The 24,357-nt window shown below is 35.7% G+C and overlaps 5 protein-coding genes across 6 annotated transcripts; 4 read left to right on the top strand and 1 right to left on the bottom strand.

Annotated features, from left to right (window-relative positions):
• The first annotated feature begins 1,041 nt into the window (after positions 1–1,041).
• HGO (homogentisate 1,2-dioxygenase) lies at positions 1,042–4,174 on the top strand. Its single transcript, XM_012992533.2, has 9 exons — positions 1,042–1,354; positions 1,458–1,688; positions 2,260–2,339; positions 2,533–2,700; positions 2,809–2,984; positions 3,078–3,147; positions 3,280–3,434; positions 3,503–3,586; positions 3,662–4,174. The coding sequence occupies exons 1-9, from the start codon at positions 1,149–1,151 to the stop codon at positions 3,875–3,877; spliced, it is 1,386 nt and encodes a 461-aa protein (XP_012847987.2). The 5' UTR covers positions 1,042–1,148; the 3' UTR covers positions 3,878–4,174.
• A 3,210-nt stretch (positions 4,175–7,384) lies between these two features.
• On the top strand, positions 7,385–9,735 carry LOC105967954 (basic leucine zipper 61). 2 transcript variants are annotated; one of them, XR_001173714.2, is made up of 5 exons: positions 7,385–8,208; positions 8,366–8,456; positions 8,584–8,710; positions 9,066–9,351; positions 9,470–9,735. XR_001173714.2 is itself a non-coding variant. In XM_012992543.2 (4 exons), the coding sequence occupies exons 1-4, from the start codon at positions 7,658–7,660 to the stop codon at positions 9,239–9,241; spliced, it is 945 nt and encodes a 314-aa protein (XP_012847997.2). In that variant the 5' UTR covers positions 7,526–7,657; the 3' UTR covers positions 9,242–9,735. The 2 variants fall into 2 exon arrangements, 1 of the variants encoding a protein (XP_012847997.2); XM_012992543.2 differs by having other exon boundaries at positions 7,526–8,208; positions 9,066–9,735.
• A 39-nt stretch (positions 9,736–9,774) lies between these two features.
• On the bottom strand, positions 9,775–12,969 carry LOC105967964 (glutamate receptor 2.6). The gene is given in 4 exon segments (XM_012992553.2): positions 9,775–10,321; positions 10,422–10,819; positions 10,962–12,515; positions 12,623–12,969. Coding segments are annotated over 4 exon segments (2,586 nt in total). The 5' UTR covers positions 12,873–12,969; the 3' UTR covers positions 9,775–9,937.
• A 2,497-nt stretch (positions 12,970–15,466) lies between these two features.
• LOC105968469 (sodium/calcium exchanger NCL2) lies at positions 15,467–19,138 on the top strand. The gene is made up of 9 exons (XM_088812130.1): positions 15,467–16,048; positions 16,593–16,814; positions 16,937–17,121; positions 17,213–17,358; positions 17,448–17,712; positions 17,798–17,943; positions 18,029–18,287; positions 18,375–18,662; positions 18,767–19,138. Exons 1-9 carry the CDS (start codon positions 15,631–15,633, stop codon positions 19,016–19,018), a joined length of 2,181 nt encoding a protein of 726 aa, XP_088668256.1. The 5' UTR covers positions 15,467–15,630; the 3' UTR covers positions 19,019–19,138.
• Positions 19,139–19,282: 144 nt separating this feature from the next.
• Positions 19,283–24,233, top strand: LOC105968479 (sodium/calcium exchanger NCL). Its single transcript, XM_088812131.1, has 9 exons — positions 19,283–19,730; positions 20,880–21,086; positions 21,237–21,421; positions 21,722–21,867; positions 21,948–22,191; positions 22,851–22,996; positions 23,123–23,384; positions 23,489–23,776; positions 23,889–24,233. The coding sequence occupies exons 1-9, from the start codon at positions 19,340–19,342 to the stop codon at positions 24,132–24,134; spliced, it is 2,115 nt and encodes a 704-aa protein (XP_088668257.1). The 5' UTR covers positions 19,283–19,339; the 3' UTR covers positions 24,135–24,233.
• The last annotated feature ends 124 nt before the right edge of the window (positions 24,234–24,357 follow it).

Raw genomic sequence — 24,357 nt, 5'->3', positions numbered from 1 at the left:
ACATAGAGAGTGTCAATGAAATTCGTATTTAGGTCAAATGACATCACACTCTCTTGCTCCACCCACTAGGCCACCTTTTACGGGATCAAATAGAGATGTTATTAAAAAAATTAATCAAGTCGAAATTCGGTAAATTGTCTAATATTACTAGCAATGTTGTGTATAAAGAAATATTCAGGAATATGGAGGTACATCGTACAAATGTCATATTATTATTCGATTCAACATGTATTTGTTATTTACATGTATACATATTTTGCGTGTACAATTGTATATGCATTAGATGGTGTTCTTACCTATAGAGATGGAATTCGAATAGACCTGATCAAATCGATTTGGAATTGGTACTTTTGGAAAAAAAATATATATTTAACTAGAAGCGAAAACATGATAATTTCAATTTCGTTACAAAAATATTGAAAAGATAAAAAATCGGAAATTCAAAATTTGGAATGAAATGTTTTGTTCCAAAATCTGAAACTTTGAGATCGTAATCGGCGGAATTCGAAAAGTAATATTTTTTAGTCATCTATAATATCAAATACATCATAACATCGATTTTATAAGTGTACTTTTCAAAAAAAAAAATTGTTGAAAATATTTTCAATAGCTAAAGTGGGATCAAAATTCAGAATCTAATATGCTTTCCAATTCTATTCAAAAAAATTGGAATCCTAATTTTTTGAAATTAAAAAAACAAAATCGTTACAAAATTGAATTTTTTTTGATTGAAATTGGTGGAATTCAGTTATTTTTCATATCTTCTATTTGGTTTTTTCAAATTAATTAATTAGATATAAATGTTCTGTATTTTTTGACACATGTTTGCGATTATTGTTTAACTAGTGTGTATCACTGATTACACGTAGTGAAAAATGCACATGTTACATAAACGATAGTAGTTAATTTATTATTCTTGGTACTAATATTTTCATATGTTACAGTATAGTAACAAAGTTAAAAGTTATATGATCGATTTCTTTTTAATTCATCTCACTTGGAACGTACGTGATTGTGATTAGGTATTAGTAGCTAAGCCAAGTGTCCAAAACAGTCAATTGCACGTCTCTCTCTCCCTCTCTCTCTACCTTGTCGGTAAGCAAATTACTTTATCATCATTAATCACTCCCTCACTTAACTAATTAACTATGGAGACCAAGAGCACGGCGGCGCAGCCGGCGTTCCCGGCGATGTTGGATTACCAATCGGGCTTCGGCAATGACTTCTCGTCGGAGGCGATTCCCGGAGCTCTTCCCCGCGGCCAGAACAGCCCCCTCGTCTGCCCTTACGGCCTCTACGCCGAGCAGATCTCCGGCACCTCCTTCACCTCCCCCCGCAAGCACAACCAGCGCAGGTCATAAATGCACAATAGTATTAATTATTATTCATTTATTTATTTATTTCTGTGAGTTGTTAATTGATTGTTTGGCCGTTGAATTGAATTTATGTGCAAGCAGCTGGTTATATCGCGTGAAACCATCCGTTACGCATGAGCCATTTAGACCTAGAATCCCAAATCACGTGAAGCTGGTGAGCGAATTCAATCAGTCAAACAGCGCCGCCACGCCCACTCAGCTGCGGTGGCGGCCGGCGGAAATTCCGGAAACGCCCACCGATTTCGTCGACGGATTGTACACTGTTTGCGGCGCCGGCAGCTCGTATCTCCGCCATGGTTTTGCAATTCACATGTAAATTAGTATTCCTTGATTTTTTTTTATCTTCGCCGCTCTAATTTATACTGATATTTCAGCAATTTCATCACTATTAATTAATCTCTGAGGATCTGACTGTAAAGTAATTAGATTGATTTTTTTTTTCTATTTTAAGTGCATCTATTTAAATTGAGTGGTGAAGGAAGCACATAAGATCAATCGTTTTAAGCTTGTGTTAATCATTCTGTTTAATTATTACTGTAATCATTATGATTATTAATCTTATGTTACTATTTTTGGATATGAACTCTGGGAGAGAGAAATTAGGGCAACAAAATAAACCATTGCAATTTATCCGATCTTACCGAATTTGTACTAATATCAATTTCAAGTGAACTAGATCATTTCGATAGATGTATGATTACTATCCTATTTTTTTTTTACTCATAATTCAGCTGCAAACTATAACTACTCGTTTTTCTTTCTCGGACTCTGTTTTTTTTTTTTCTAATTCATCTCTCATTCTCATCTATGTGGGTGTAACGATCCCTTTTGTTGATTTATGTGCTCTTTCAGAATCTAACCACAGGTGCTAGTGAAAATGTAGGTATTCTGCCAATAAATCAATGGAGGACTGTGCGTTTTGCAGTGCCGACGGAGACTTTCTGATTGTTCCTCAAGAAGGAAGTAAGTCATGCATAATTTTCATAATTGGGTTTGTAATTTCTTTTGAACAAAAAAAGAAAATGCTTTCTTTTACGTAATCGAACCTCATATCGTTGGATTTAATTTTTTTCTCGTTTACATATCAGTTATCAGCAAGTAGGGTTCTTCCTGTTTTTTACATTAAAAAACACCTTTCCGCAAATGCTCTATGTAGGACTACGGATCACAACCGAATGTGGAAGATTGGAAGTTAGTCCTGGCGAAATAGTAGTTATACCCCAGGGCTTGAGGTTTGCTGTTGATCTGCCAGACGGCCCATCGAGGGGCTATGTAGCTGAAATATTCGGAACCCATTTTCAACTTCCTGATCTTGGCCCAATTGGTACATCCACGAGTTCTTGATTTATTTATTATTTACTATTTTTTAAACCTTCACGCTAGCACAATGAATTCTTGATCGGTTATTGGGCCATAAATTTGGGGGTTTTAGGTGCTAATGGGCTTGCTGCATCAAGGGATTTTCTAGTACCTGTAGCCTGGTTCGAGGATATCTCGATCCCGGGGTATACCGTTGTGCAGAAGTTTGGCGGTGAGCTCTTCACTGCGAAACAGGATTTTTCGCCTTTCAATGTGGTAGCTTGGCATGGAAATTATGCTCCGTATAAGGTCCGCACATGTGTCTTTTTCATTATACTAAATAGATGAAATGATGATTTAAAATAATATGATATTTATTCTCTTGGTTCTTTTATTTTTCAGTATGATTTAAGCAAATTCTGCCCGTACAATACCGTTTTGATCGATCATGGTGATCCGTCCATAAATACAGGTATTTAGTTTGCTTGTACGAAAATTTAATTATTTTCTGCTGTGATTTTTCTTGCTAGGTCTATTTTTAGCATATGATGGTTTTCTTTGAGCAATTTTTTTTTTTCTCTAAATTTTCTGAAATGAAATGCAGTTCTAACAGCACCTACTGATCGACCCGGTGTGGCGTTGCTTGATTTTGTCATTTTTCCGCCCAGGTGGTTAGTTGCTGAACATACATTCCGCCCTCCGTATTATCATCGCAACTGTATGAGTGAATTTATGGGTCTAATTTACGGAGGATATGAGGTAATAAATCCCTCCGTTTTAAATTAATTATGAATTTAAAAAGTTAATAAATCGAATCTTGTTTTCAGGCAAAAGCCGATGGATTTCTTCCAGGTGGTGCAAGCCTCCACAGCTGCATGACTCCTCATGGTCCAGACACAAAAACATACGAGGTAATTAACAAACTCTACTCTCATAGTGCTCGAAATGGAGATTTACTACTCTTAAATTAATAACATCTAAACCAGGCTACAATAGCGCTCGGAAACGAAGCAGGACCGAAAAGAATTTCCGACACAATGGCATTCATGTTCGAGTCGTGCTTAATGCCTAGGGTATGTCCGTGGGCACTCGAATCTCCTTACATGGATCATGATTATTACCAATGCTGGATTGGTTTGAAATCCCATTTTACGGGTGACGAATACATTAGTGAAGATAGCCAAGATGTAAAGAAGAAGTGAGGAAGCGTTACTAAATAAAACTTTCGTATGATTGAAGGGTAAATTGATATGTAGATATAAGATGGAATAAAATGTATGTGAAGAATGTAATGATTTTAGTTCCATAGAGGTTAACCATGACTTCCAAGTATTTGTAGGGATGTTCATGGGTCGGGTCAGTTGATTATCGGGTCGACCCAACCAAACTGACTTTTACCAATATCCGAAACCGTTACTGACCCGACTTTTATTTGTCGGGTAATGGTTGACAACCTATTATCGGTCAATTATATAAATTTAAAATATTTATCTTTTAAATTTAATACTGTTTTTAGTTAAATATTAATACTAACATTTAATAGAATGTGATTTCTTGTTTCTGAATAACTGTTAATGGATAAATAAAATACGTATATCGATAATCTACAAAAAAAGTCGAATGGTTGCGTATTATCGATCAATTGAAATTTTAAGATTTCAGAAACTACCAACTGACCAAACTATACCAAACTATCATGGGTCGGTTCAAACAACCATCTCGACCTTAACGGGTCGATTATCGAATATAATTTGTAGGTCAAAAATTGATCGCTCATATCCCTCAATTCAATGGCATTATCCAAAAAAAGAAAAAAAACTAAACGAAGACCGTAATATAGAAGGGTAATATTTAAGTAATTCGGATCCAGCTAAGGCAAACATTTTGGATGCTTGGTGGAGCCTTCGTGAACACCAAGGTGGGAACAGAGGAAGCCCACAACTCAACTCAACTCAACTCAACTCGGTCAGTGAATGAGAAATTGTGCATAAACATGGAGAAATAGCTTTAGCAAAAGAAGAGATTAATGTGCAAAAACATTGAGAGGTATAATTTATTATTCTTTTGGTCAAATTCAGTAGGTAAATTTGATACCGGAATAATGAACGTGTGAAACAATACATAGTTGATGAGAAATTATAATTTGTAACTATACAATTCTGGATAATTTTGCGTAATTTGAGCTTCAATTTATTGAAGCATAAATATTAAATCATATAATCGTTGTTTGGGGGTGGGGGTGGGGTGGGTAGGGGGAGCAAGTAGTAGTAGGGGTAAAGTTGGTGGCTCCTCCCACGTGCAATAATGAGTCCTACTCTGTCCCAGCCCATGTACGGATCCATTTAGAATTTTTGGGGATCATAATTTAATTATTTAATCATTTAATTTAATTATATAATAGACAGAGACATTAACTAAATTATTAGGTAGGAATCTTTGGCTTTTCTTTAAATTAATTAGCTTATTGTATCATTTTCTGGTATCTTGAATGTGAGTTTGTTCTCCATTGCACATGCCATCTCCTTTACTTACCTCCATTTTTCATTTTCTAATTCCCAATTATTTCATTTTCTAATTCCCAATTATTTCATTTCAATCCACATCATTTATTTTATTCCTTGACTTGTGATGTCGTACGATTCAACGTCACGTCTCGCAATTCCTCCATCGCATTCTTGATTACTCGCGTAAACACTATCTATGTCACAAAAAGTCGTTTGGGGCGCCGGAGCTTGGTCTCGACGAAAATCCTCCAACGCTCAAGATGGTGAAAGAATTCATAAAATTCTATAGACCCATAAGGAGTTATGTTTGATTGTGAGGGTTCCAGATATGCAGAAATATATATTCTTATGGGCTTAAACCTCTTAATCTAGATTAACTTGGGCCTGATCGTTTATATTGTGGCCAACTTTAACTTATATTATTAACTTGAGCCTATTTACGCTCGGTTTGCATGTCTCTGTGGACTTGTTGATATGATCCTTTGGGTGTGACCCTATCAACTTTGAAATCTTATATTTAAAAGAAAGAAATGCTAGAACCAATCTAATAAATTATAATGGTATATTTATAAAAAAAACAATATTATATATATATATATATATATGTATATATTGCACATACATTTTTTTTCTTATGGAAAAAATGCTAGTGTAATTAATAGAGTGTGCATATGGATTATCATCCCCTATAAAATTAGCCAAAAGTTAATTGAATTACTCGACCTACGAATTAATCTTTGAAAAATCATTTAACTTGAATATGGGTTACATATATTCCTATATAAAATGATTAAATTTCAATGGAAGGTCTGAATTTTTCTGAATCCTTCAATCGACAATTTGGGCTTGTAGAACTTTTAGCTCCTACATTGAAAATAAATGAAGTAAATTGTGTATATTGATTCAACTTATATTTAACGGTTGGGAAACTTTTGGAGATTAATTAATTCTTATCCGGTCAGACAGTGTATAGTGTGACAGAAGGTACTTAGACAAGATATTAAACTTTTGTCTAATGATTATTACTGTCTGCCTAAGTACTTTTAATTAACTAATTAAATAAATAAATATACCAAAGAATAAATAAATGCCAATTGGGTGAGAGATGGTGGAAAACTAGCAAGAAGCTTGTGTAGAGAGAGAAAGTGAGAGTTAGAGAGAGAGAGAGTTAGAGAGAGAGAGAGAGAGAGGAGTCCATGTGACTCTGATTTGGAGACAAAGCAAAGAGGGGGGTGGGGGCTAAGAAACAGTGGCACATGGGGGTGGACTAACATTAACATGCCCCTTTTCTTTCACAGCTCATCTCTTCTATCTATCTTTTTTTTTTTTTTTTTTGTTTTACCACTATTTATTTTATTTCAAGTGTATAATTAATAATATATTTATATCAATATTGTATATTATTGAATCTCAATGGATATATACTTTAAACTCTTATTTCCTCTATTTTGTGGAAATGTTTCACTTTTGATTGGTTGATACATAATTTTTTAAGATCATTAAAATCTAGGATAAATTAGAACCACTTGCTGATGTAAGGTCTACTTACGAAAAAAATTAGCTGTATATAATTACATCAAACCCCCTTTTAACACACTTTTGTAGGGGGTGGATGCAAGAAAGTAACAAACTGCAGGGGTTGGGGTGTAATTACTCAAAATTGAGAGGTGTTTTAATAAATAAACTTTAGGAAGGTGGTTGTAATTTACCGTAAAATCTAATTTAAACATTTCACCAATACCTAATGCTGAGTTTACGCCAATGCGTTTATACCTCATTCCTACCTCGTTAGGGTGTAAACAGAATCAAGTCAGTATACGTGTGTTTAATTTTTTGATCTCTTATCGATTTGAAGTTGTGTTTAGATTCGATTCGATAAACAAATCAAGTAGAAGTTCAAACGAGCATTTCAAATAAGAATTGCACTTGAGTAGCTTGACCTTTTGTTACATATTTTGGTATTCTGTTCTAATTGTAGTCGTAGCGAGCTCGAACTTCATAAATTCAAAAACATAAAATAGAAAAAAAAAAAAAAAAAAAATCAGTTCGTATCAGCTTTAGACATTAAAAGAAGATGTTTAATTTTATTTTTTAGAAAATGATATGAATATTAAAAAAAAAAGATATGAAAAAAAGAAAGTCACATCGGCACGTGGTGGGCTGATTCCCCGGTTATTAAACTACAACTCCCTACTACAGAAAATCGTTATGACCCTTCTTCTCTCATACCAGCTGTTGCTAGCTGTCCCATTTTCTACCCCCCGCCCCCCCACCCCCCCCATGTGACCCCCCCATCTTCCCTCCAAAACCTCTTCATCTTAATTATAGGAACAGTTAACTAACACAAACAGAACCAAAGTAACCAAATAACTGATACTCTATACATATACATACATATATATATATATATATCTCGATCAAGAATCCAACATTTTTGCTGAGCTCTAAATTAATCCCAATTGTTTTAATTAGTACTGCATGGAGCAATTACCGCCCAAACCCCCGATTAACATGGCGCACAACTGGTCTTCATTTCCATTCCACATGATGCCGCCGCCGTCCTCCGCCGCGGCGCATCCCAACTCATGGATGGACGAGTTCCTAGACTTCTCAGCCACTCGCCGGAGCTCCCACCGCCGCACCGTCAGCGACCCAATTGCCTTCGTCGAAGAGCCGCCCGCCGCCCACCACCACAGCAACGGCGGCAACAATGGGTTTGACAGGCTGGACGACGAGCAGCTGCGGAGCATGTTCTCCGACGACGTCGTGGTGGCGGTGGGGCCCTCCACCAGGTCCTCGTCGAACCCTTCGTCCAGCGCCAACCCGTCAACGCCGTCGGATCAGGAGAACAGTGACAAATCGGCGGCGGAGCACCACCGCGTCCAGCTGAAGAATGAACCTGGTGAGGTGGACAGCTCGTCCGATAATCCGGCGGCGGCGGCGGCGGCGGCGGCGGATAACCCGACTTATAATAAGTCTTCTGATAACACTTCCGGCGATACTATTGTTGACCCGAAACGGATTAAAAGGTAATAACAAAAACTCACGTCGCAATAATTTATTTATTTAATATAATTTCATTATGGGGTACCACTTTGTACATTATATTAATCAATTATTTTATCAATAGTTTTTTATTTTATTCAACATTAATAATTAATAATAATAATAAATTAATAAAATCAGAATCTTGGCGAACCGGCAATCAGCTCAGAGGTCAAGAGTGAGGAAGTTGCAATACATTTCTGAGCTTGAAAGGAGTGTTACATCATTACAGGTATTATATATAATTATAATAAACAAATAAATAAAGTAATAATTAATTTAAATTTCTTTATAATTTAATTCCAATTATGTAATAATTAATGAAAATTATATATATATTTGCGATCGACGCGACAAAGACTGAGGTATCGGCATTGTCGCCGAGGGTTGCGTTTTTGGACCATCAGAGACTTCTACTGAATGTGGATAACAGTGCTCTTAAGCAGAGGATTGCAGCTTTGGCTCAAGACAAACTATTCAAAGATGGTAACATACCTCAAATAAATTTTAATATATATATAGTTACCTTATATAATAATAATAATAACTTATTAATTAACATATTTCGTCACAATATTCATATACGATATAATATATATTTGTCTCGTTTGATTGTCAAGATAAAGATAGATGGATCCAGAAACTGTGTATAATTGAATAGTAGAATATTTTGCATGTAATAGGACAAATGGGTAGTTGTAGTTTTCAGTGAAGAAACTACTTGCATTTATTAATTTAATTTTAATTTTTAAATAATAAGTAGAGAGAGTAATTTAATAAAATAAAATAAAAAATTAGTGATGTGTTCATTAATTAAATTAATTAGCATTGCGTTTATCAGCGCATCAAGAAGCACTGAAGAAGGAAATTGAAAGGCTAAGAAAAGTGTACCACGAACAGAGCATCAAGAAGATGGACGACAGAGCGGCCGGCGCCGCCGCAGCACCACCGCATCAGGCAGCTGCGCCGCCGGTGGCTGCTTTCAACAGGCGGGGTAATTGTACGGGCGAGGAATAATAATAATAAAAATAATGAGTTCGTGGGACTAGCTAGTAAAGCATGATTTGGGAGCTGTAACGCATTTTTAACGATTAATTGGCCAATTGGTGCATGCGAGATGTCACATGGTGTGTCTCTATCTATATCTATATCTATCTCTATATATAATATATATATTTTTTTTCGTTTTTTTTCTTTTTAAAAATCTAATGTCGTGGTGGGACCCGCCTCGCCTGGTGATTGGAGCCTGTGAGAAGGACACGTGGAACAGTTGCAGATGACATGACTTTATTGTAGTGCTTCTTGATTTGGGTAGGGTTTAATTTCTTGGTTAATTTCAAAAATTCGTTTTTTCTTTATTTTTATTTTTTTGTAGTTTAAATTGGTTGAAAGTCAACATTGGGAGTCAAAAGGTAGGTATTGGTTTGGTGTTGGGGTTGTGAGTATTTACTTTTTCTTTTTTTGTAATTGTAGGTTAGAAATTCGTTATCCAAGTTTCTTTTTTTGTATGACTTGTTATTTATATTGTTGAAGAAATGTACAAAGTTTAATTAAAAAAAAATCTAATTTTATTTTGTATAAATTGCATGAAAAATCGTGCATTTATACATTTCTACGCGGAATCATATTATAAGGCTATGATATGGCATTTCTAAGATCAGTTAATCATGTAAACTTCGTACATGTATATACATGTTGATGCATGGTGATCCATCAAGAATGAGAATCCGCGGGACTTTCCAAATCACTAACTTTTCGGGACATTCGGTTTCTCCGATATCTCCATTTCTTGAGGACCATGAGTACAAGGAACATCCAAATCCCTTTGTGCTCGTACGCCACGTCATCCACTTTCCGTCTGCTCCGAATGTAGTAGATGGCCAGCGCTGCGGTGGAAGTACCGCCGGTGAATATAAAGAGCACGAAAAAGCTATGAGGGCTCAAACTCGCGTTCGTCGTCTCATTATCCACCGGAATATCGACACATATCTCCGACTCTATCAAGCTCTTCTCCAAGTCCTTCACCACCCCCTTTTCAAATGCATCCAACAATGATTTGTCCACGTCAGCCACCAATAGAGAACCCTTTGGAAAAGCCTTTAAACATCAAAAAAACCAAACATATATAAATATACATTGTAGAAATATATGTAATGAGTTGATATATAGAAAAAAAATATTAGTAATTATATATTACAAATCCATATCCTCCGACTTTGTAAGTGGGGCCCGCGATGACGAAGCTCTTGCAGTACTTAGCCACGAATAGTTTGGCGACGGGGATTTCGAGAAAGGCCGCGGCGATTTTACCGCTCCTGAGGGCCTGCGCGTAGGCCTCCGGGGTGGTGAAGCTCTTGATGCGGCCCGAGTTGAACTGCAGGGCATCCGTCAAGTAAGTCTTCACGAAAGAGACCTTGGAGCACCCCACGAACGCGTTCGCGTTCTTCAGCATCTCGATATTCGCTATTTTGGGCTCTATCCGTTGCACGGTGAGCATGCTCGTGAGGCTGGCCGTGTAACTCTGCGTGATGATCAGAGACACGAACAACCACACCACCGTCGCCATTTTCGATAGGTTACTATGCAATCTCTGTCCTGTCGTCCGTCGCGCAAGTCAAGATAAACAACGAGTCAAATAGGGGCTCGTTTGGTTCGAAAGATTAAAATTAGCTAAAGATAAGTAAAATAGTGAAAAATGCCAGATAAAGTAAATTTAAGGTAGGTAAAAGAAAGTTACCGTTTAGCGAGAGCAGAGTGGCGAAAGCCAACCAGAGGAGATGGCCGATCTGGTTGAAAAAGGGCCCTTTGAGATCAGTCGAGTGTTCTCTCTCGATGCTCCATATAACGAAGCCGTTGTATATGTTTATGAGGCCCGTGAGCAGCCACATTGCCTTTGTGAACGGCTTCATGAACAGCCAGGCTCGGTTCGAGTACTTCTCGATCGGGACCACCATAACGAGTCCCCCTTGAGTGTGGGCGTGCGAGAACTCTACTTAGTCGTATCTTCCCGATATTATTGCAATGTCTCCCACGGCTGCATCGAACTCCTTCAACCGAACTTGCTTCACCAAATCGGTGTAGCTTCCGTTATAAGGTATGAACTCGTACGGTAGTGAATAGTTCAAGTTCTGTACAGTTTTGTTGAACACTTCTATTGAAAATCCGGAGAAGGAGTAATTTTTTGTCGCCGCGTTGTACTCGACTTTGACGAATTTGCTTGTGAGGGAAACGTTGGGGACGCCGATTCGCAGAGGATTCGAAACGGTTGGAAGAACCCACCCTCTCGGAGTCGACCACGGCCCGCCGGGCCAAACCACGTGCCCCAAGATTTCCATGGAGGAATTGTTCGATTTTACCGTATTGTCGAGAACCGTAGAGAAGCCCGAACCATCGGACCAGAACCCGAGCTCTTGATAACTTCTTCCGATGATGTTGATTATCTGGAACTGAACTACAGGGGATAATTTTCTGTTTTTGTACTCGATTTTCCCACTTAGTCCATCAAAATCGATCTCATCGATTTTTTTGGTGCCGTTGATTGTCAATCCAATTGACCTTGCGGCATCGTATGCTTGCAGGGCGAAAATCCCGGGGCCGTGATTTTTCTCGGCCCCGGGGTATCTTTTGCTAAATTTTTCCACGAATTTCGTTCGAAATTCGCGGAATTTATCGCCGGAGTCGCGGAAGTGGCGTCTCACTCCGACGACGCCCTGCATCGACGAGATGGCGGGCGGGCTCATGGAGTGGACGAGGCTCGTGATGGAGTCGGTGGCGATCCACACGTAGTCCTTCTCCATCATCCCCATTTGGTGGGCCCTGGCGAATATACGTTCCGCCAGGGCTACGCCGGTGTGGACCACAAACACCCGGCATTGGGCCCGCCTCAGCTTATCCAGCTCGTCTGACAGCGCTGCTGACGTGGCGAAAAACGGGAGCGGGGACAGGGCGTCGATTTGGACTCCGGCGTCCCGGAAGGGAGCGTAGAGGTGGTTGAGGATGTTTCCGGACGACGATGAGTCGGTTTCCTCGTAAATGATGTTGACGCGGCGCCAGTTCCAGCTCTGGATTATGGCGGCCACCGCCTTCATCTGGTTGGAAGTGGCGGGGGCCGCCTGGACGAAGAAGGGCCACCGGTCGGTGGCCCACGGCGGAGCTGAATCGGAGAAGGAGAGAATCGGAATGTCGGATTGGTGGGCGGTGGCAGCCACAACCTCGGCGACTGCGGATGATTCCTCCCATGAATTTGGTCCGAGTATGGCTGCCACGTGGCTCTTGCTGATTAGATGCCTGGCTGAAAAAAATAACAACTTTTCCAGTTAATATGATGACAGTAGAACTTAATCAAGATTATTATTTTTTTTTTTTTTTTTTTTAATAAATATGAAAGTATTTTGTTACCGGCTTGAGCTGCGAGAACTGATTCGCCGCGAGAGCATTTGACGCGGAGAATCAGGTTCCGGTTTTGCTGGTTGTTTAGCTCTTCGATTGCGATTTCAATTGCGACGATTTCTTCTTTACCGACGCGGCTGTTGCAATCCAAAATGACACCTAAAACACTACTCTCATCCCCTTTTGTAGTAATTAAATTTACTGAAGCAAAGGCTAATGCCACAAAATAAAGCAGCACATAGAAATTATATGAATTCATTTTCAGGTTTAGAAATTAATTAATGATCAACAAGAAAAAGCATATTTAGAAACCAAAGGAATTCTCAATGAAGGGTTACTCTTACATATATATAATTAAAAAAATAAAATAAAAATGGAACACTAGTATTCAAGAATGTTCATGGAAACAAGTGTGACAGTGAAGTTCCAGAAAAGAACTAAATTAAGAAAGTGCAGGGCAAGTTTCTAAGTAAGTCCAAAAAATGAATTGAACCGTGACTAAATCGACAGCATCTTGTTCTTGAGAATGGAAATTGAACCTTGACTTTTTTTTTCAGAAGTGAAAAACTAGTTCCGATTTCGTTCCAAAAAAAAAATTCGGAATGGAAATTTCGGAAATTTCTATTTTTTGGTCACATAATATAAAATGTAAAATAGACAATATCATTGGTATCTTAAGCGTAATATTCAAAAAAAAAAAGAAGTTGGAATTTTCGAAACTTAACATTGGATCACAAAATCATAATCTCATATATATTCCAATTCCGATCCAAATAATTTCGGAACAATCAGAACTCGAAATTTCGGAGTATATATTTCCAACCCTAGTCGTGCCCACTTTTATACGACTATAGATTTTTCAATAAAAGAACCAAATTTATTTATTTATTGATTTATTGGAAAGAGTCAAATGAAGATGTAAAGCTAGAGTTAAATTGGGGGTGGTCCAGCAATTCTTTGTCACTATTGAAGTTAGGTAAATCGAATAAAAAATATTGAAAGATTATTAAAGTTTCTCTAATTACAATTTGGCCGATGAAATTTTCAGTAAGTTTCCAATTCACAAATAAAATAAGGGTCCATTTGGATAGAGGGATTTTGGGAGGGATTTGATTTGGGGAATGGATTTGAAATGACTCCAATTTTGGAGTCATTTGAAATCCATCACTATTGCTCCAAAATCAACTAAAAATGAGGGGTGGGGATTTGAAATCCATCTCCAAATCCCTCAATCCAAACAAGTCGGAGGGATTTGTTATTATGGATTTGAAATCCCTCCCCCAAATCCGTCCATCCAAATGCACCCTAATATTTCACAAGCTGCTAATCTTTGAGTTAAATTGGGCGCTTCTAGAATCAACTTTCAATAATGAACTATCCTTGTCTTTATTTTTCAATTTTGTTTGATTTTTACTAGTTTTGAGTAAATAAATCATTTTTTTGAGTTCTGTGTAACACTAGCTACTATTTTAATGTGAAATTACAATTAGTCACTGCATTATGTATAAATTACAAAAGAAATCATTTTATTTGAGAAAGTATTCTTGGAGAATTGGAATCAGAAAATACCAAATTTGTGGAAAATATAACCTCAATATTCTTTAAAGATTTGTCAATTTAAAAGATTTTTATTTTTTTGAAGAAGTCAAAAGTGATAAATATTCCGAGTTAGGAAATTATAATGACCAGCACAAGATATTTAACTTAAATCATTATATATTAAATAATTAATTCTCATCTAATTCAAACTAATCAGATATAGGTAATTGAAAGAGCCCTAATTAATTAATTAATTTGTTTTCGGCGTCATGAACTATTTTCAATCATTTTCATCAATAAAGAATTGTTTTATATATATATATATATATATATATATATATATATATATATATATATATATATATATATATATATATATATATATATATATATATATATATATAGAGTTATCTAAAGCCATATAAAAGTCAACAATGAAGACAATCCCATATTCCAAAATTTAGTGATAGTTAATTTAATATGTTTTCATGTTTATCGGAATGAAACTGCCTAGTATATATGTCTTTGTATTATGATAATTATTTATTATTTATTAGGTGACTACTCATGTACCAAAGTCAACGCATAACAATTTAATCTCTAGATATACAAACTTACAAACTTTTGAATGGACTTTCAAAAAACAAATTCCAATATTTTTTGAAGGTCTTCCTTTCTTTTTTTGGTATTTTGAAGTAATTAACAATGGTACACAATTTCTTAATTTGACAAAGTCAAACAAAACCTAATTAACGATTTATGCAAATTTGTACACGTTAACATCTTGCACCTCATTGCTGATTGGATATAGGGTCCGTTTGATTAAACTTATTTAAACAACTGATAAGCGGCTTTTGCGTCTGACAAGATATTTTGAGAGTTGATAAGCATTATATTTTAGTTTTAGAATTAATTTTTAGAGTATTTGGATAATGATCTTATTTAATATTTTTATTCATTATAATATCCTAAATAAAAAGGTGGGGTCGATGTACTTATTAAAAAAAAATTATTTGTTCTTCAACAACTTAGTTTTTTAAAAAAATTTAAGATTTTTTTTTAAAAAAATTATCAAATATTTTGGAAGCTATTAAACATCTTACGCTTAGCCCCTTAATTCTTTGATCATAATCCATACGAGGACGTATGAAATGTGTGTATATAAGTTACAAAGGTTCAAAATCAAAGGAAATCTAATTAAGCATATATCATCATTAATTTGGTGTGACGTATTATTAACCAATGTTGATGACGTCAAGAGTAGCTTGCAAGAAACCGTTTTCTTGTGTAACATGCAAATGGTACAACTCGTTTAGCATACAGTACCATTATTAATCACGACATGTACGCCACGATGAAACTTCCTCGGCGACTAAATTTCCAACTTTGATTTATTCAGCAATTATTATTATATATATGTAGTTAAGCATAATTATTATTCCCAATGAAACAAAAGTTCAATATTTCCATTTATTACCATGAAAACTCTCTGTTTTGCACTTGTTCATCTTATTATATTCATCTTACTATTCCCCGGCGTCACTATTTCCCGGCCGTCGCCGAATAGTTCGCCGGGGTTGGTCGTCTCAGACGGGGTGGCGGACGAATTTCCCGAGAAAAACGGTCTCTCTTCTTCGAAAGGAATAATAATGGAATATTCCGGCGAGGAGGAGGAGGAGAAGTCGTCATGTGAGCAAATGTACGGGTTTCTGCCGTGTTCGCAGACAAACCCCGGGCATTTCTTCCTGATTCTGGTCTACCAGTACTTACTCTTCCACGCGGAATCCTACGTGGCATCAGGTGGGAAAAGAATCTTCAAGATTCTCGGACCCGGTCTTTTCGGCGCCAGTGTTTTTCAGATCATCGGCTCCCTCCCGGAGGCCCTCATTCTTCTCGGTACGTTTCATATTATATAAGGTAAATTACAACCAACCCCTGAGGTATGGTCAATTTACGATAAACCCCTCTTATTTGGATAATTACATCTACATCTCTCAACTATGATTTTTTCTTACACTTCCATCCTTATGGTTTCAAATTCAACATACTCATCTAGATTTCGTGAAATATGTTCTAGTTGTAAAAATACAGTTTCTGATGCACCACAATCTGATATATATACAAGCCAAAAAACATATATTATGATCATCTTGCTTCAAACTGTGGAGTTCGAATGGGATAAAACGGGTATAAAAGTTATAATATTCCATATAATCTCGAAGATTCCACTAAATTTGAAACCGCAAGGGTGGAGGTGTAAAAGGTTTTATAGTTGAGAGGTGTGGTTGTAATTACCCAAACAAGAGGGGGATTTTCGTAATTTGACCATACATTAGGGGTGCGTGCATGTAATACAATCAGACTTATTTATTTAAATTTAATCATCAAAAATATAATTAATTATTTTTTATTCCTAATTATTATATTATTATTATTACAGCATCAGGGTTGACCAATAGAAGCAACGAAACCGCCGAGGAATTGGTCTTGACCGGAGTCGGTTTGCTGGCCGGTTCATCAATCCTGCTCCTCACTCTCATTTGGGGAACATGTGTTTTACTTGGCAGTCAAGATTTCTCCACTCATTTGCAGAACAATCTCTCAGAAATTAATAATATATCATACAACCCTATTGAAAGATTCTTCTTTTCATTATGGCCAGGTTTAATTTCATTTCATATATTTGCTCAGTTTTTCTTACACGAATAAATTCTTTTCGGTTAATTATTTATTATTGAAATTTAAAAAGAAAAAAATTAATTTCGATTGTCGTTTGCGTTACAGGAAACGGTGTATCTACACTTACCGGCGCAAGAAACACCTCCATAATCATGCTTCTATCTATAATACCATTAATCATGGTCCAATTTCCGACATTTTTGCGTTTATCGTACGTCGGGGAACGAGTTTTCGTGTTGTTCACTCTTGTTGTTTCGATTGTCTTCCTTCTTTGCTACTTCTTCTATCAGGTAACTTAATTCTTGATTTATCTTAACTAACATTATTTAATTAATTAATCCTACTAATTATAATAATTATGACAACTTTTTGTTTGAGTAGTTTTTCAAGCCTTCGATTCAACGGAGGCGCTTACTGTACATAAAACACGAGCATTTAGCAGTCGACATTCTAAACCATGTCCAGAATCAGACAGCAGGGGACCTCTTGGATGAAAATGGAATGCCAGATATATCGACAATTAAAAGGTTCCGATTTTTTATTGATTTATTTTATTTATTATGTAGTATGGAATAAAAATAGTCTATGTTAATTTTATCCGATAATTTTAATGCAGGCTATTCGGAGAAACTGATAGCGATGGCGATAAGGTGATATCTTTTGCGGAGTTCAAAGCGTTTTTGCAAGAAATCAAAACTCGAAAGTTCCAATCGGATGAGGAAAACACTGCTGCGGAGATTATGAAAGCGTTCGACACGAACAACGATCAGCAAATAACGGAGGAAGAATTTGTACAAGGAATGACCAAATTGCTCGACGACACAAAGGATGCGATGAATAAACGATTACACTCTGTTAAATCACTGAAAGACTTGTACAAGGTAAGTTTTAATTATTATTATTATTATTATTTAAATGGATAAATTCATGATGTTTTGTGAAATTTAATTATATTATGTGTTGCAGGTTCTTAAACCGTGGATTGAAAAGAAACGGGAAGAACGCGAAATCATGAAACATTTGATTCCGGATATTATGGATTATCTTCAGAACTCTGTTTATGGGAGCCTTTTGGCAGACGATAGAACTCCGAATATTCATGCTATTAAAGAGTACCTATCTATTTTATTTTATTAAAAATAAATAAAATCGGTATAATAAGTAATTCGTTTGATCATGTATATATACAAATTGCAGGTTATTCAAAAGAATCGATGCTGACAAAGACGGATGCTTATCGTATTCCGAATTAAAGGAAATGATGACGGACATAAAATTCGGCACGATTCCGTACGATGCGGAATTAGCAGCATCGAAGCTAATGAAAGTGCTCGATGTTAACGAAGACAACGTGATTAATGAAGAGGAATTTGTCGATGGATTGTTCAAATTGTTAAACACCACTCTTGATATTCGCGGTCGAAACTCAAAGGAGAGTGAAGATGATACTTATCAAGTAAGTAAAAACTTCGATTAATTAAGACCGTATTTTTTTTAATTAATATACGAAACCTTAATAAACGACATTAATTTAATTGTGCAGAAAACGTGGGAACAAACGGACAAGCTATTGGAGGAAAAATTCATCGATAAATCAAAATTAGCGTGGGCGAAAGCTATAGGCCTTTTATTGCTCGGGCTAGTTATGCTTGGCCTTTTAGCAGAGCCTCTTATACAAAGTGTTAGAAACTTCTCTAAATCAGCAAAAGTGCCGTCGTTTTACGTCGCGTTTGTATTAGTCCCGTTGACTACGAATGCTCGTATAGCTGTATCCGCTGTGCGTGAGGCCCGTAGGAAGAAGCTGCACCTCACTTCTTTGACATTCTCCGAGGTCATTAATTTTAATTGAATAATTAATTACTACGAGTTTAATTAGTTTAATGATGTTTAATTCTTGAAATTAACTCAATTTTGATTTTTTTTTTATTAATGCAGATATACAGTACGGTGTTAATGAACAACGTTCTGGGATTAATTGTTCTTCTTTCGCTCGTTTACTTCCGCGGTTTGGCGTGGAATTATTCTGCGGAAATTCTGGCTGTTACGATTGTGTCTGGCATAGTTGGAATCTTTTCGAGTTTGAGTAGAATTTATCCCGTCTGGACTTCGATTTCGGCGTATTTGATGTATCCGTTGTCACTAGTCTTGGTCTACATCTTCGGACATTTTTATTCGTCTTCGTCGTAAAAATATTTGTAAATTGAAGCATAATTGTTTTTATACAGCATTCTTTTATTCATTAATTATTTGTATTTGTATAAATGATTTAGTAAATAATTAATTAATAAAGATACAAATTCCAGATTAGCCATGTTCTTGTAAGATCTATAGTCTATACATACATTATCTGTCCATTTGAAAATTTTCTATTATACTATATTGGTCAACGGTCAACTAATTTCAAAAAACACACACACACACACTAACTAATCATTTCACACACATATATAACATAACACCACCAAAAAAGAACCATCATTCTCCAGAAAACAAAAAAAATTGAACACCATGAAAACACGATTTCTTTCGTATTTTCTCGTTCTCATATTCGTCGTGTTAATACCCAATCGGGCGATAAGTCGGCGTGAGCCAAACGGTGCCTCCGATTTATTAATATTGGATGGGGTGGACGGCCGGATTGAAGAGGATGAAAACACGTTTTCTGTGATAAGATTGGAAGAAGAAGAAGCGTGCGAGCAAATGTACGGATTTCTGCCGTGTTCGAAGAGTATATGGGGACACGTTTTCTTGATAGTGGTGTACGAGTATCTATTGTTTCATGGGGAATCTTACGTTGCTGCTGGAGGAGAGAGAATCTTCAAGATTCTTGGACCAGGTGTTTTTGGCGCGTGTGCTTTTCAGATCATCGGAGCTTTTCCAGAAGCACTTATACTTCTTGGTAACAACTTCCTTTCTCATTCTGCTTTTTGCCTGATTTGGTTTTTTTTTCATCTGTTTTTTTTTCTCAGTTTAAATGAGCTGGCATTGCTTTTTCTTTAAGATGGATTTAATTAAAATAAATCATTTAACAAATCATATTTTGGTATTGACTAAAATAATTGCACAATCAAATCATGTCGTTTGATTGATTAGTTGGTCAGGGTGTAGTTGTTTAAGTTTGAATAAAGCATGCAGCATATGCAAACCTACCTAACCATTTTTTTTATATATATATATTTATTTGATTCACTAGCTAAACTTAATCGTATAGACGTATAGTGGACTTTTTTTTTTTTTAATATAATTTTTCTCTTTTAAACACAATTTGGCAATTTGCCATTATCACAATTGACAGCTTCACCAGGCCCGCAGTTAGATGTTTTTTTCTGTTAATTTTGACCATTTTTAGATTAATTTAATTTATTTTAGGAATTCTAGGAAAATGTGGTGAGAAAAGTTTATTGAGGTTTAAAAGTGTTTGGTTTACATTTTTCTAAGATAATTTTTTAAGGGTAAATTGTGGCTGTCCTTGTATAAAGTTAAATTATGAAAAAACATTTTCATATTTGAGTAATTATGAATTTTTTACATATTTATTATTATGATGTCAAATTCAACAGAATCTTCTATATATAGTAGAATGTTTTTTAGTTTGTACTTGTTTTCTGCAAAAATTCAGTTTTTGAGCACCACAATCTGATATTTACAAGCCAAGAGACACATCTTGTGATCATCTTGTTTCAAAATATAAAGTTCGAATAGGATACAAACTGGAGAATACTTCGAATACTCTTGAAAATTCGACGAAATTTGATATCGCGAATAATGGACGTGTAAGAAGAATTCATAATTAAGTGGTGACTGTAATAATTCAAACGCAAGAGATCTTTTCATAATTTAACCTTAGTTCAGAGGTGTCTGTAATTTACCTTTTCTTTTATTCATGTTATTTATCCGTATCATATCATGTTTTCGTTTTAGTTCCAAAAATTAAATTTAATTATAAATAGAAAATCCGGGTTGAGAGACATAATTTGAAATTTAAAAGGTACTTATAGTCAATGTTTTTAAATATCATCCTAAATTACTCCCTCCATTTAATTGACAGTATCTGGATTGTTGAACAACAAAGAAGTAGCTCAAGAATGCGTGTTAACCGGAGTCGGGTTGCTCGCCGGATCCTCCATTTTGCTTCTCACTCTTGTTTGGGGAACCTGCGTTATTCTCGGCAGTCAACATTTTCCCAATTCTTCTCAATCTTCAGATTCCACAAATCAAAACCCTATTCAAAATTTCTTCTTATCACTATGGCCTGGTAATTCTAGATTCTGTTATTTCCAAGCAATCATTTTCAATTAATCATTCATATTAGTTGTTGAATTAATTGGATCCATTTTTGGATTAGGTTTTCGTTTTCGTTTTTTTGCCCTAATTTTCCGAATTGGGTATTTTTCTATTGCTTCAGGTTATGGCGTAGTGACAGATTCATGGACGGGCTACACCGCAAGGATAATGCTTATCTCAGCGATCCCGTTTACGATCATCCAAATTCCAGTACTCTTCGATTTATCTTACTTCTGGGAGCGAATATTCGTCGTGGTCGCTCTGCTTGTTTCTGTCACCTTCTTGCTTTCTTACTTCTTCTATCAGGTACAGTAGAATCTCGATAAATTAATAACCTTGCTTAAATAATAATTTCTTCGGGTCTCGACTCCGTAAGAACATAGTAAACTATTAGTTCGATAATTTAATAATTAGCTAAATTAATATAATTTTGTTAATCTCAACTGTATTAATTTATAGAGGTTTAACTGTATTGTATTTTTCTCTTTCTTATGTGAAGTTTTTTATATGTAGAAACTAGAAAGAGAGTGCAAATTTAATTTAATTTATTTTTTAAATGGTAAAGTGGAATTTCTTATTGAAATCTTTGTTTCAAAAATTGAGCAGTTGTTTCAGCCTTGGATTCAAAGGAGGCAACTATTGTATCTAAAGCATGGCCATTTAGTTGTAGACATACTTAAACATGTGCGAAATCATACGAACGAGACTCTCTTCACCGATGACGGTGCTCCGGATTTATCCGTTATAAGAAGGTATTTCGATTCTGAATTTCGATTGTATTTGTTGAAGCATTGTTGATTATATATGTGACATCTTTAGTGCATTTCTTTAGAATATTTAAAGAAACGGATCGAGATGGAGACGAAACTATCGATGCTTCTGAGCTCAAAGGGTTTCTCCAAGAAATCAAATTTAGAAAAATGTACTCCGACAAGGACAAAGCAACCCAAGACATGATGAAGGAATTCGATGTGGACGATAACAAGAAGATAAATATTAATGAGTTTGTTAAGGGAATGGAGAAATGGGTTGAGGAGACAAAGAAGGACTTGGGCGAAACCTATCGCTTAGATGAGGTAAATTAACGTATTTTCTTATCGTAATACAAAATATTTTTTTTAGGATTCTTGATGAAGTTGCATACTGCTAAAGTTTGTGTGTTTTGTATAGGGGTGGGAATTGGAAACGAATTTCTGATTTTCGTCGATTCCGATCGATTCTTTTTCTGATTTTGGAACAATATTTTGCATTCCGAAGTCTCAAACTTCCAATTCCTATTATTTTCCAATTTTTTTGGATCAAATTCGAGTATATATTTTTTCTAAATTTTTTTTGGATCGGAATTGAAGTATATATGAAATCCCGATTAACGATCGGATTTTAATTTTTGAAAATTCCAACCCCCCACCCCGAAAATTACACTTATAATATCAATATTACTATATTATAATGCATTTTATATTGTAGGTGACTAAGAAGTTGGAATTTTTCGAATTCCTCCAATTCCGAACCAAAAATTTCCGATTTTGGAACAAATTCCTTTATTTCAATTTGAAATTCCAATTTCCGATTTTTTGTTTCAACTGAAATGGAATTAGTTTTTCACTTCCGAAAAAAATCGGATTTTTTTCGATAGTGCTAATTCCGATCCGCCCGATTTCAACTCCTAGTTTTGTCCACCAAGTAACAATGTGTCGATTATCTAATTTAGTTTTTATCTATGCATCTTGAACAGGTTCTCCGCCCTTGGATGGAGAAGAAAAGGGAGGAACGAGAAATTATGAAAAATCTCGTTCCAGAAATTTTAGAGCATCTTCAGAGCTCCACACACGGCAGCCTTTTAACAGAAGATGGAACCCCAGACGTACCTGCTATAAAAAGGTCCAACAGTTTTCTTTACTCAATTCCATTCTTTTATTAATCGTACTTGTAAAATATCTAGATTTCGAAAACTATAACACGATTCTTGAACAGAAAGATCAACTGAGTGATTAGTTAATGGCGCAGGTTGTTCAAAGACATTGACCATGATAAAGATGACCTCATCTCGTATTCCGAGCTCAGAGATCTTTTGATGGATATCAAATTCGGTAGCATACCAGACGATACAGATGAAGCAGCTTCCAAAATAATGGAAGAACTCGATATAAGTGGAGATAAATTGATAAACGAGGATGAATTCGTAACTGGATTGTCGAAATGGCTGAACGGAATCAGTATTAATCAAACTCCAAAACCCGAGCAAATTAATGAAGAATCTGATTATCACGTAAGCACAACTCTTACAACTCATATTCAAGATTACTCCAAAAAGGGATGATTAATGAATAAAGAACCCTTTTTTTTTTTTTTTTTATTATAACAACAATGCAGCAAAACTGGGAAGAGACGGACAAGTTAGTGGAAAACAAATTCGTCGATAAATCGCCGTTTGCATGGATTAAAGCGATATCCCTTTTGGTACTCGGGATTGTCATGTTAGGTCTTTTAGCCGAACCCCTTATCCACAGTGTTCAGAGCCTCTCGAAAGCTGCAAGCATACCCTCGTTTTTCATTGCTTTCATCTTCGTCCCGTTAGCCACAAATGCCAGAATAACAATATCTGCTATCGGTGAAGTTCGACGGAAGAAGCTAAACATCACTTCGTTGACATTTTCCGAGGTAATTATAATAGAGTTTCTTTTTGTCTCCACTCTTCTTTGATGACTCAATACTATTTCCTGTTTTGGCACTAAACATATTAATTTTATTTTATTTTAAATATTGCGTGAAGATATACGGGACGGTGTTGATGAACAATCTTCTGGGGTTTTCGGTACTTCTTTCGCTGATTTATTTCCGTGGATTTTCGTGGGATTTCTCCGTCGAGGTTCTAATGGTGCTAATTGTGTGTGCTGTTATGGGATGCTTGGCAAGTTTCAGCACTGTTTTTCCTGTTTGGACAGCTGTCTTTGCTTGTATGCTGTATCCTTTGTCTTTGGTTTTAGTTACTGTTCTTGGTAATTTCAACTGGTTATAATCATAGTACAGTATCAGTAAAATTTATTTGTCTATTGAAATTCAACAAATTGCATTATTTTGAAAAGGAATATGAATAAGTATTTGGTTTCTTGTTCAATTTTGAGAATCTTGATGACAATATATACAAATTAAAGTTGAATGACAAGTGCAGAAATAAGCTAATTATAAATTTTATTCGATCCACCATACCACAAGAAAAAAATAAATATGTGGATTGAATT

This window comes from Erythranthe guttata, chromosome 13 (assembly GCF_056151865.1).
Source record: "Erythranthe guttata isolate IM_541 chromosome 13, IM_541, whole genome shotgun sequence".
NCBI lineage: Eukaryota > Viridiplantae > Streptophyta > Magnoliopsida > Lamiales > Phrymaceae > Erythranthe > Erythranthe guttata.
The sequence above is the reverse complement of the archived record's forward strand: the minus strand, read 5'-3'. Positions and strand labels throughout refer to the sequence as shown.